This window comes from Desmodus rotundus, chromosome 10 (assembly GCF_022682495.2).
Source record: "Desmodus rotundus isolate HL8 chromosome 10, HLdesRot8A.1, whole genome shotgun sequence".
Lineage (NCBI taxonomy): Eukaryota > Metazoa > Chordata > Mammalia > Chiroptera > Phyllostomidae > Desmodus > Desmodus rotundus.
In genome coordinates this window covers 44,388,545-44,401,044 of record NC_071396.1, presented here as the reverse complement: position 1 = coordinate 44,401,044, position 12,500 = coordinate 44,388,545, and the positions used below count along the sequence as shown (strand labels likewise).

Here is a 12,500-nt window from a genome sequence, read left to right as displayed (position 1 = left end):
AATGAACGCTGGCTTTGCCCCACGCCCCGCCCCGCGCGCCGTGGCCGTTTGAAGTGACTAATTTCTGTCATATGACTGAGGCGCCCATGGGGGTGGCAGGGCGGCTCTAGGAGCGGGGGCCTAGCAAGCTCTCTGAGTAGCGACCCCTGCTCGGCTGCGGCCAGCATGGCCCCTACGCTGTTCCAGAAGCTCTTCAGCAAGAGGAATGGGTCGGGCACGCCCGGTAGGGACGCTCGGGACCCGGATTGCGTGTTCAGGTAGGGCGCTGCGGGGCTGGGGGCGCAGAGCCGACGGCCTGGTGGCTGTGGGCTCCGGACGCGCCGGGGCCTGTGGTGTCCACGCCCACACTACCGCGCGGCGCTGGGACCCGGGCCCAGGCCGCCGTCGGAGGGGCCCGGCAGCCGCGGACCTGCGCTGGAGGGTCGGAGCGAGGTCCTTTCTCCCCACCCCGGGTCGCCCCTTCCTCGCCCTCGGGGTCGGTTTGTTTACGTCCAGCTCGGCAGCCGCGCGCGGCTCTGCCTCCCCGGACCGATCACCGCTGCCTGAGCGTGAGGTCCGCGGGCGTTTCTGGCGGCAAGGAGAGTTGGGCGCGGGCTGGGTTGGACCTCAGCCGCCGTCCTCCAGGCGGAGTTCTCCCCTCCTCCCCGTGACCAGTCGCCCTCTGGGTGCTCCGTTCCAGCTGGGTTGGTGATGTGGAGAGAGCTGCACGTTTTGGCCAAACTCGTGAGCGCGGGGAAGGCTGGAGGAGCGAGGGGGCAAGATGCCGTTCGTGCAGGTTTCTTGGAAGCTAAAATTGGAGGTGTGCCGTTACCGGACCCGGCGGCCTCAATGTTGTCGAAGGAAAAATGTGAAACCTAAGAGATTACGGTCACTACCGACCAGACCAGACCGAATCGAATGAAGCGTGGCGGTGAAGTTGACCGCAGAGTCGTCCCTTTAGAACTGTTACTAAAAGGAGTCTTTAAAAATTGAAAACGATAGCAGAATATTTTATGGTACTACAGGCTCCGTTCATTTTTGGTTGTTAGACCTGTTGCTGGTGGAAAAACTTTCACGTTGTCAAACGTGATGCAATACGAAACTGAATTCAAGGTAAAGTTTAGTCGCCAGCCTGCATTTGAAGAAGAGATGATGTCTTTCAAAGCAGCCTTCGCGCTTGCTGCGCTGTGGAAACTTGTATATATAGCCGGGCTAAATGTCAGGTATCACTCATGCCTGCTGGGGTGGCCGAGAACCCGGCTGTGCAGTGGTGGTAGGAAAAACTGAGAATCTGTTAAGTTGTGCGACGGACGAAAGTGTGAAATGACTCCTGCCCTGGTTGAAAAGGTTTTGGTGTTAAAATTATTCACCCAGTCTTGCTAACGCAGTAAGCAAGTAAGGTCACCCTAGTAAACATTCAGTAAGACTTGCGAAATTGAACTAGTAAATGGAAAGAAACTTAACTGACTGCAAAGGGAGAAAAATCTCAATTGTGATTCTCTTGGAAAAGTGCTCAAAGAGAGTTTTCTAGTTTCGTTCGTTCTTTTCCACTGGGAAATAAATGCCTTGCCATCCTTACGTCATGACCTTCTTTTAAACATTTCTTTAGTGTTTTCCTTTTCAAAAAATGAAAGCGTAGTCTGCACCGTACAACACGGAGCCGTCCAGTAAATCAAGAGTCGGTAGAAAGCAGGGTTAGGAAGGATATTAAAAAGGTGACCGTTGTATAGGCTCTCTGTTTCTAGGCGAAGATTGACTTTGGGATGCTTAAGTTTTCAAAGGTCTCAAGTCATTTATGTGAAAAAACGTTTTCATGTCTGTTTTTAAAAAACGCGAAGTCTACTATATAGTTGTGTAATACTACTTCAGAGTTGCCAAAGCACTTTCTCAGTAGTTATCTCGTGTGGAGTTTCACAACCACCCTGTGAGATAGGACACGCAGCAGCGTAGATGGCTACATGGTACTTTTCTAGTGAAAATAAGAATCACGTGTAAACCTAGTAACTGCAGTACAATAAAGAATTGGTTACTTTCAAAATAAAATGTGTATGAGTGTACATGTGAGAAAATGAAAACTGGTTAATGTCACACAGCTAGTAAACCTGCAGGTCTAATTAATCCACATCTTTAAAAAAATTTAAAACAACTTCTTTGAGCTATAATTTACGTGCAATAAAATCGAACCATTTGAAGTATGTTGTGTCTTTTGTTTACATGTATACAGTTAAGTACCCACCACTGCAATGAAGATTTGGAACACTTGCTGCTTTGTAGGCAGTCCTTAACCCCTCTGACCCAGGGCAGTCACTGATCTGCTTCTTGTCTAATGACAGAAGTTTTGACTTCTTTAGAATTTCATATAAATGTAATCATACTGGTAATAGTTTCTTGTGTCTGGCCTAATTTAACTCAATGATGATTTTGAGATTCCTTCATGTTGTAGCTTGTATTAGTAGTTCCTCGCATCTTATTGCTGAGTAGTATTACGTAGCCTGGGTGTATTATAATTTTTTCATTCACCAGTTGGCAGACATTTGTGCACAAATCTTTATGTGGACAGGTATTTTTATTTCTCTTGGGTGGATACCTAGCAGTGAGATCGCTGGGTCATATGCTTAACTTAAAAAAAAATTGCCAGACTTTTTCAAAGTTGTACCATTTTGTACTTTCACCAGTTACATATGAAGGTTACAGTTGTTCCACATCCTCTCCAGTACCTGATATTGTTAGTTTATTTTGCAATTAAATTTTTTGTATTGTAAAAAAATTAACAAAATTAACTGTATTAGCCATTTTTAAATCTGTTTTGATTATAGCCATTCTAGAGGGTGTAGCGATATCTTGCTGTGGTTTTAATTTCATTTCTGAACAGCAAATGATGTTCAGATCTTTTCATGTAACCTGGGTTTTTGAGTAGACTAAAATTTAGTGTTCATACCAGTATACCATGTTTTCCTTTCTAGAACCCCCCCACCCTTTTTTTTAAGCTGAAGTTGTTAAATCAGGCTTAGATACATTTAGCCATTGGTGACTGACTATAGCTTAGCCCATAAGAGTCAGTTCCTAGAGTAAGCAATATACCTGGCCCAGTGGTGATAAGCTGTAGTAGGACTCATAGGAGAAACTTTTTTATAAAAAAGCCTTAGGAGTCTTCTAATATTGTTTTTCATGATTACCCCATTGGAAAAGATGGTTAGGCATCATCCTTTTCCCTTCAGTCTTCACTGTTAAGATCTTTATTTACAGATTTCTGTGTGCTTGTCTTACCTAAGCTTCTTGAGCTGGAGATGAGTGTGAAGGGTGTCACAGGGGGGATATTATTTCAGTCATTTATAGAATTAAAGCAATAGTTTGTTTATCCCTTAAAGAATTTGGGAAAGAAGGTGCATTTTAGAAGATGCTGCTTTATGTTTTCTCCATCAGGCCGCTTTCCAGTGGAAGTAAGAATTAAGTCTAAGCCCAGTAACTGCAGTACATATAAAATGATTGCTATAAAAATAATCTTGAAAAAAATAATTTGGTGAAGAAGGTTGTTTCATAGTTAAATGTCTATAGGACATAATTCATGTTTTGTTCAAAAACATTTCTCTATTTTTGTTTTATTTCTAATACATGAACATTTGCTCATATTGTCTGTAGTGGGAATTCTTAACCTGTTGAAACAACTTAATTGGTCTTTTGCCATCAGTCTGGCCTTTTAACTAAACCACTCTCAATACTTTGTCCTTTAAAAAAAAATGCAAATTGCTAATGATTAGCAGGCAAAATGGTATAGGGTTTAGTATCTTCATTTCAGTTATTTTAAGAATTAGTGAGATAAAGCTATATAAAGTACTTAATGCAGTACTTACCACATGGCTTTCAGGAACCAAAAGTTGTTACTATGATGATCTCATGCTTATGTGTGAAACCATTCAGTTTAGGCTCAAACTCCTTCAAGTGGTGCTGTGTGGTATGTGGCATTTGCAAAGACTGCAGTCTTGATTTTTAAAAAAATTTCCATAAAGTCATTTTTTAAAACATAGACATTAGTCTATTATTATACTAAATAGAATTAACAGAAATTTTGAATATCATCTGTACCTAGTCTGTATTCAAATTTTCTTGATTGTCTCAAAGTGTTTTTATAGTAGATTTGTTGAATCATAATCATAAGAGTGTGCATATTGCATTTGCAATTATGTTGCTTAAATAATTTTTATTCTATAATAGTCTTCTCCCCCATTTAAATGTGATTTGTTGTTGAAACTGGGTTATTTTTCCTGTAAAATTTCCCACATTCTCTATTTGACTGTTTGCTTCATTACAGTTTCTTTTAATTCATTGGTTCTCAGTAATCTGTATTTTAGTAAACCCACGCCAGGTGATTCTGATGCTCAAATTTGAGAACCACTGTTAGAGCCTACTCTCTGTTTCCTGTGAACTGGTAATTAGTTTATTAGATTGAGATTCAGGGCTTTTTTTAAAATAAAAATATTCCATAGATGTTGTGTACTTCCTATCTATCAGAGTTACATAATGTCTGCTTGTCTCACGTTTAGTGATGCTAAATTGATTAGCGATTTCAGGTGGTATCAGCCTTATACTTCATTATAAAATTCTTCTTTCACTTATGATTTTACTGTCTTTTCTTTACTGTCTTTACTGATCATTGCCTGAATTCATTGTCTTCTTAGGGGTTGTGACATGCTGATACTCAAATCCTAATTCTTTCTGTGTTTATTCCTGGAAGAACTTTGTTTTACTACCTGTGTGGTTATTCTTTGCCACAGGAGAGGCAGCATAAAAATTTGTTTCCCTTTATAACTTTTTTTTAAAGATCGTTTTTTCTTTTTTTAAAGATTTTATTTATTTATTTTTAGAGAGAGGGGAATGGAGGGAGAAAGAGTGAGAGAAACATCAATGTGTGGTTGTCTCTCGTGTACCCCCTACTGGGGACCTGGCCCACAACCCAAGCTTGTGTCCTTACTGGGAATCAAACCAGCAACCCTTTGGTTTGCAGGCTGGTGCTCAATCCACTCAGCCACACCAGCCAGGGCCCCTTTATCATTTTTTTCAGAATAGTTTAAATGAGTTAAATGAAGGTTTTCATTGTATTTATCATTTTAGTACATCATGAGCTCTTGGATTTTAATGTATTGATCAATTATAGTAAAATTGTTCCATATTTGGCCATTGGAAGACTTCAAATTAATTTATGTGCCCTTTTGATGTAAACTCATTAGTCTTTGATAACTTCTTGCTTTCTTTTGGCCTTTATTCCCATCTCCCTTTCCTATGATTTTATTACCTTGGACTTCTTTTATTCTGGGTTGTGCTGTGCTGTGCTATTTCCTGTTCTTGGCATAGTCTTCTATACCTTCTTCTTTAGCTTTTTGTTGTGATCGTCTGTGTTTATCCTAATTATCCTCCTTCCAGGAAGCCTTTTCTGATTTCTCCCAGACTGAATTAGGTTTCACTGTAATTTCTTCCATAGCTTATTGCATTTCCTTCTGTAACATTTATCACAGTTGTCATTACTTATCCACATCTCTCTTCTTGGTTGAGAGCTCTCCTTTGTTGAGAACTCTCTTCAACTTCAAGGTGTATTTTGGAGTTAGAACCCTGTAGAACCACTTGATGAGTTGTTTGTGGGGAATAGATACCGAGGTTTCTGACTGGAGCAGTTAGGTAGACACCATTTTGTGAAGGAGAATATAATATTGTGGGAGCCTATCTTGAAAACCCTATCAAAAGTAGCAACCCTCTTCCCTATTTTCTGTCAGAACCCGCTGTTTATATTCTTCATAGCCATTGTTACAGGTCACCTGTCTTCCCCAAGCTCATACTGTGCTGGTGTATGTATAGCACAATGCCTGAGCACATGCTTAGTAAATATCTGTAGAATGAATATATGAAACATTTTTGAGGGCTGAAGGAGTGTATCAAAAGTCCTATTTTGGACAATTGGTCTAGTTTTAATTGCCAATGAGCTACCCATGTAGACATGTCCAGTTGACAGATAATAAAATAAATCTGGTGTTCACAGTAGAGGTTGGGACTAGGAATATGAATTGGAACTTATTGTCAATATTAAAACTAAGGGAATGCATGAAATCATATAGGAACATGGCATAGATAGAGAATCAGAAAGAACAAGGGTTTGCCCTGAGAAATAAAAAATGTACAGATGTGGGAGAGGAAAGTCTACAAAGAAGGAATGGCCAAGAGAGATTTGAGGAGAGCCAGGGGTGTGTGGTTAGGATAGCTGAGAAAGGGAAGTGTTACAAAAATGATGGAATGATGAGCTGTTTTGTATGCTGATTGCTGACAGGTCTTGTGAGATGAGAAACAGAAAAGTATCTATGGGATTTGTCAAGTTGGAGATAATTTGTGACGTTAATCTTTGTTTTTGAGGAGGCGTATGGGGTGGGGGGAGTAAGATACAGGTGGAGTAAATGAGAGGTAAGGAAATGGCTTCACTCCTAAAGCATTCTGTTTCTGTAGGAGAAACAATCTAGTTATTGTAGTACTGAGTTATTTTTTCACTTTCAGTGTTCTGATTTTATCTCACATTTTGAGCTTCTGAAGTACTTAAAAGCTAGCTTCTTAACATTGTCAATATCTATAAGAATTTTTCAGTGTAATTTTTATAAAGATTTGCTGCATTCAAAGGGTTTTTTGTTATTTTAAAAGTACTATCCTCCAGCCCCAGCTGGGTGGCCCAGTTGGTTGGAGTGTCATCTGTACGCCAAAAGGTTGTGGGTTCCATCCCCGATCAGGGCGCATACCTAGGGTGAGGGATTGATCCCTAGTCAGGGTGCTTGTGGGAGGCAACCTATGGATGTGTGTGTGTGTCTCTCTCCCTGCCCCCTTCTTCCCTCCCTACCCCTCTCTCCTTCCTTCCCTTCGTTTCTGTGTAAATCAATAACAAATATCCTTGAGGGAGGAGCTAAATAAATAAATAAAATATCTCTCTATAAATTGTACCTTTTAATCTTATATTAGAAATAATGGTTATAGTACTCTTTATAGAATAGAAAAGTTAATTGGATTTGCTTTTCCATCTCTGTGTAGTGGTATTAAATTTTTTTAGAACCACATTTATTGACAGAAAACAGATTAGTGAAAAATACAGCTTCAGTAGTCAGTTTGTAAAACTTGGACCTCATTTCTTGCTAATATATAATAATTATTGTCTTAAATCCTGCTGAGTTTAAATTATCTTTTAGGAAAGACTTGTTTTAAATGAACTCCCTATATAAAATGTAACATAAACCTTTTTGTGTAAAGGAGCCCTAAACCAGTCTCTTTGTTCCTGTTCTTGACACCACCATATTCTTAGTCTACTAAATTGAAAAATCAGAGAATCATCTTTTACTTCTCTCTCTGGTGATTGCCACAATTTATTCATTTGTTAAATCCGGTTGATTTCATATTCTGCACTCTTAGTTCTTTTCCATTTTTCACTGTTGTCATCTTCATTAAGGGCTTTAATGCTTTTCATAAAATTTTTGCCACTTTCCCACTTTTTGTGTGTTCCCCTCTATACCACTCTACTGAATTGATTTTCCTAAACTGTAATTCTGATCAAATCACTCAGAAATCTCCATTGATTCCCTGTTGCTTAATAGGGGATTACTTTGTGCCAAGCACTCTTTTAGGTGCTTTACACATATTAATTTATTTAATTCTCTTAATAGCTTAATAAAGTAAGTCTGATTATCAGTGTTTTATACATGAGGTAATGGAGGCACAGAGGAGTTAAGAACCTTGTATCAGGTCATGCAGTAAGTAATGAAATTAAGACGTGAACAGACATTTGAGTTCCAAAGCCTTTGTGTTTAACAAAGTCCAAACTCCTCAACTTGGCATGTCATTCTCTTCTAGAGCTGAAGCTTGGTGTGATGGACTAGAGTTCAGATACCTGCCCCAGTAGTTTCCTTATATATAATCTTGGGAAGCAGTATCATGTATCATTAAAGGTTGGGTTTATGTGTGCATGTGTGAGTAGGGGAGTGGATGCTGGAGATACAGTCCCAAGTGTTCACTGCACCTACTATTTTAGAGTTGTTTTGAGGATTAAATGGCATGAGAAGCACTCAAATGTTAGAATTCCTTCTCAAATCCCCTCACCCCTCAGTTTATCCTTTTTAGTTTTATAATTTTTCCTCTAGCTGTTGATTCTGAATCAGAATAATTAATGTTTCTTGAGAATAATCTGGTTCATGTGTGTGTACGCTACTTGGAACAATATGACTATAACACATCTTCCTTTTTAAAAACATTTTATTTATTTATTTTTAGAGAGGGAAAGGTGGGGAGAAAGAGAGGGTAACATCAATGTGTGGTTGTCTCTTGTGTACCCCCTGCTGAGGACCTGGCCTAACAACCCAGGCATGTGCCCTGACTGGGGATCAAACCAGCGACCTTCGGGTTTTCAGGCCGGCACTCAATCCACTGAGCCACATAAGCCAGGGCTGAGCCCTTTCATTTTATACAGTTATGATCTCATTTGTAGGATGCAACTGTTAGGCTCTTTGCAGGTTTTCAGTCTGCTTTCATCCCACCCTGTTGGGGTCTGTTATATAAGTGTTAAAGATTTTACATTTACATTCACAAACTATATTTTGAAGTTTATATGAAGGTGAATAAAATAGAGCTGTGATATGACTCCCAGAAATATTTTGTATTTTTGTATTAATTTTGATTCATTCCTAGTTATTTTACAGTATAAAGCATCTGCTATACCTTTATAGGATGCAGAAATAGAACAGAAATTATTTGTAAAAAATTTAAATATTTTAAATTTTTACCAAAGAAATCCTAAAACAAGTTTAACAGTAGACAGTAAAAACCCATGTCACTGCACCAGCTATGACACGAATGGCTCCAGGGCCCTGGGAACACCTGACTGACTAGCTATGGAAGCGCCTCACTTGTGACAGTCTGGCTCTAAATTTAACGTGAAGTTTTTGCCCCAACCCCAACAGCATTGTGTTGGGAAATTACTTACAGCAAGACCCTCCTGATCCTAGAGGCTACTGCTTTTTCAATTATTTTGGCTATTACTTTGAGTATTTACTTTTATATTTGCAAATAATATGAATATACTGTTTATTGAGGAATGTATTTGTCTTAGACATTATGTATTAGTTTCCTGTACTGGTAAAGGTTTAGGTCTTAAACATACACATGTAAACACACACACATATCCTTTTCCCTTTCTGCCAATATTCTGTCAATATTGCAATGTTTGGATACCTTAAGTGATCAAGGTTAGCTATACATAATATTCTATTGTAAATGTTCACTACTGAGTAAGTATATTTTATGCTTTCTTGTACTTTTTTCTTGGAATTAACTGCGTTTTGGGGGAGTCACCTTTTCTTTTAAATCTTTAGCCAACTATTTTATTTCTACATCCTTCAACACTCCTCCCACCCCTCCAAAATACCTCTCAAAACAACTTATATTTAAGCCTATCAAGTAATTGATTAGTTCACGTTTTTTTTTTCCTCCTGCATATGTCCTTGGAACCCTCTGGCCTTCTCTGTCTCCAGCTTGTACTCTTGCCCTTTGTGTCTACTTGAAAGCATTGTCATGAGACTTCTTTTGCTCTCCTGGGAATTCCTTTTGACTTTTTTCATTAAAATCTTCTGTTGGCTGTGTCCATGACTTTTTCCTCTTTGGATTATCCCCTTGTTTTGGTGTGCATATCCTTCTAGGAGCTTCCTAAGAATGAGTGCTTGGGAGATGAATTTTTTGAGACTTTCCAAGTCTGAAAATGCCTTTATTTTTACCTTTGGTTGGTAGTCTGGTGGATACAGAAAGTTATATTCAGATATTTTAACTCAGAAATTTGAAGGCTTTGCTCCATTGTCTTCTGGCTTCCGATACAGCTGCTGAGAATGCCAAAGCTATAACTCTCAACCCTCAGGAAGTTTTTAAAATTTTCCCAATTTTCTCTACTTTTTTCCGAAATTTCACAGTGATGTACTTAGTTTGGTTTTTTAAAAACCAATTATTTACAGATACTTGGTGGGCTTTTCATTCTGGAGACATTTTATTTTGGGGAATTTTCTTAAATGATTTGTTTGATGATTTCATCATTTCTTTCTGAAACATTTTTAAAATCATTTTTTATTTTTCTATTTCAGTTGACGTATAATATATTAGTTTCAGGGGTATACCCTGTTGATTAGATAGTACATAACTTTGTAAGCAATCGTCCCGCTAAATCTTGTACCCATCTGACACCATACATATTTATTAGAATATTATTAACTATGTTCCTTATGCTGTACTGTACAACCCCATGACAATTCTGTAAAAAACAATTTGTAGTTCTCAATCCCTTCATCTTTTTCACTCATTCTCCCAACTGGCAGTTGTCAGAATGTTCTTTCTGTTTCTGTTCTGCTTGTTTGTTAATTTTATTTTTTAGATTCAATCATTGACAGATATGTATATATTGCTATTTTATTGTCCTTTTATTGCCATAGTCTTTTTTTAAAGATTTTATTTGTTTATTATTTTTTAGAGAGGGGAAGGGAAGGAGAAAGAGAGGGAAAGAAACATCGTTGTATGGTTGCCTTTCAAGGGCCCCCTACTGGGGACCTGGCCTGCAACCCAGGCAGGTGCCCTGACTGGGAATCCAGCCTGCAACCCCTTGGTTCGCAGGCCAGCGCTCAATCCACTGAGCCACACCAGCCGGGGTTATTGCCATAGTTTTGATCTTTCTTTTTTTCCTTCTTAAAGAAGACACTTTAACATTTCATGTAATACTGCTTTGGTGATGATGAACTCCTTTAGCTTTTTATTATTTGGGAAGCTGTTTATATGTCCTTCAATCATAAATGACAGCTTTGCAGGTGGAGTAATCTGGTTTGTAGGTCCTTGCTTTTCATCACTGAATATTTCTTGTCACTCCCTTCTGGCCTGCAAAGCTTCTGTGGAGAAGTCAGCTGACAGTCTTATGGGAGCTCCCTTGTAGGCAACTAAATGCTTTTCTCTTGCTGCTTTTAAGATTCTCTCTTTGTCTTTAATCTTTGCCATTTTAATTATGATGTGTCTGGTGTGGGCCTCTGTGGGTTCATCTTGTTTGGGACTTTCTGTGTTTCCTGGACTTGTGTGTCTATTTCCTTCACCAGGTTAGGAAAGTTTTCTGTCATCATTTTTTTTCCAAATAGGTTTTCATTTTCTTGCTCTCGTCCTTCTGGCACCCCCATGATGCTAACATTGGAATGCTTGAACTTGTCCAAGAGGCTTCCTACACCATATTTTTTTGGATTCTTTTTTCTTTTTGCTGTTTTGATTGGGTGTCTTTGGCTTCCTTATTTTCCAAATCACTGTTTTGATTGTTGGCTTCATCTATTCTACTATAGATTCCCTGTAAATTATTCTTCATTTCAGTTAGTGTATCTTTAATTTCTGACTGGTTAATTTTTATGATTTCTATGCCATTTTCCGTGCTCTTGAAGTTATCACTAAGTTTCTTGAGCATCCATATAACCATCGTTTTGAATTCTGTATCTTGTAGTTTGCTTGCCTCCATTTCATTTAGTTTTTTTTCTGGAGATTTCTCCTGTTCTTTCACTTGAGAGCTGTTTCTTTGTCTCTGCATTTTGGCTGCTTCCCAATGTTTGTTTCTATGTATTAGGTAGATCTGCTATGTCTCCCAAACTCGTTAGAATGGCCTTGTGTAGTAGTTGTCCTGTAGAGCCCAGTGGTGCAGCTTCCCCAGTCACCGTAGTTGGGTGCTCCAGGTGCATCCCTGTGTGGGCTGTGTGCACTGTCTTTGTTGAGCCTTGATTGCTGTTGGCATCACTGGGAGGGATTGAACCCCCTGGACAATCAGCCACAAGGAATGGCTGCTTCTACAGCTGAGAAGCTGCTGTGCTGGAGTAGACCCTACAGAGCAGGACTTGCTTCAGTGGGGCTTTGGTGCTCACTGAGTGCACTCTTCAGTGTGTTGCTTGTGGAGGTGGTAGGGTTGTAATCCAGATTGGTCACCAGGTGTGCTCTGGGGGCCTCCTGGGAGGTGCATGGTCAGCCACCACCTATGCCTTGCCTGGGGCCACCTAGCATGAGCTACAGAGTGATCTGCAGATGGCTTCTACTTGTGCTGGGCTTGGAGGTGCCCAGTGAGGCCAAGCTGCAAACCAAGGCTGCCTCTAGTGCCAGGCCTGGCATCACTTGACAAGAGGTACAGGGCACACACAGGCTAGATGCTGCTTGTTCAAGAGGGTTCATGAAAGTCTGAAGCATGAGGTAAGAGAGGCCAAATGGAAAAAGCCACTGGAAATGGCTTGAGTGGGCTGCAAATTAGGTGGATCAGGGTCTCAGGGAATCACCTGTGTGGGGGGGACTGTGAGCCAGGTTGACTCACATATGGCACTTGCCTGCCAGCACTGGAGGTATGGAGGCACCTTGGAAAAAGAACAATGGCCTGTCCCAGCACTTTTGTGTGACAGAAGGCTGCCCCCCCACCACCCCAACTCTTGCCCTGGTGCCAGACAATTCAGTTCCTCCCTGTATGG

At 39.9% G+C, this 12,500-nt stretch overlaps 1 protein-coding gene across 2 annotated transcripts in view; it reads left to right on the top strand.

Annotated features, from left to right (window-relative positions):
- Positions 1-69: 69 nt before the first annotated feature.
- The window catches only part of FNIP1 (folliculin interacting protein 1), a 124,068-nt gene continuing 111,637 nt past the window's right edge, over positions 70-12,500 (top strand). Inside the window, exon 1 of one of the 2 annotated variants that reach the window (XM_024557092.3) lies at positions 70-257. In XM_024557092.3, the coding sequence (XP_024412860.2) occupies positions 166-257 (92 nt within the window). In that variant the 5' untranslated portion in view covers positions 70-165. The remainder of the gene's footprint in view (positions 258-12,500) is intronic. The other variant, XM_053912201.1, reaches the window with a different exon arrangement.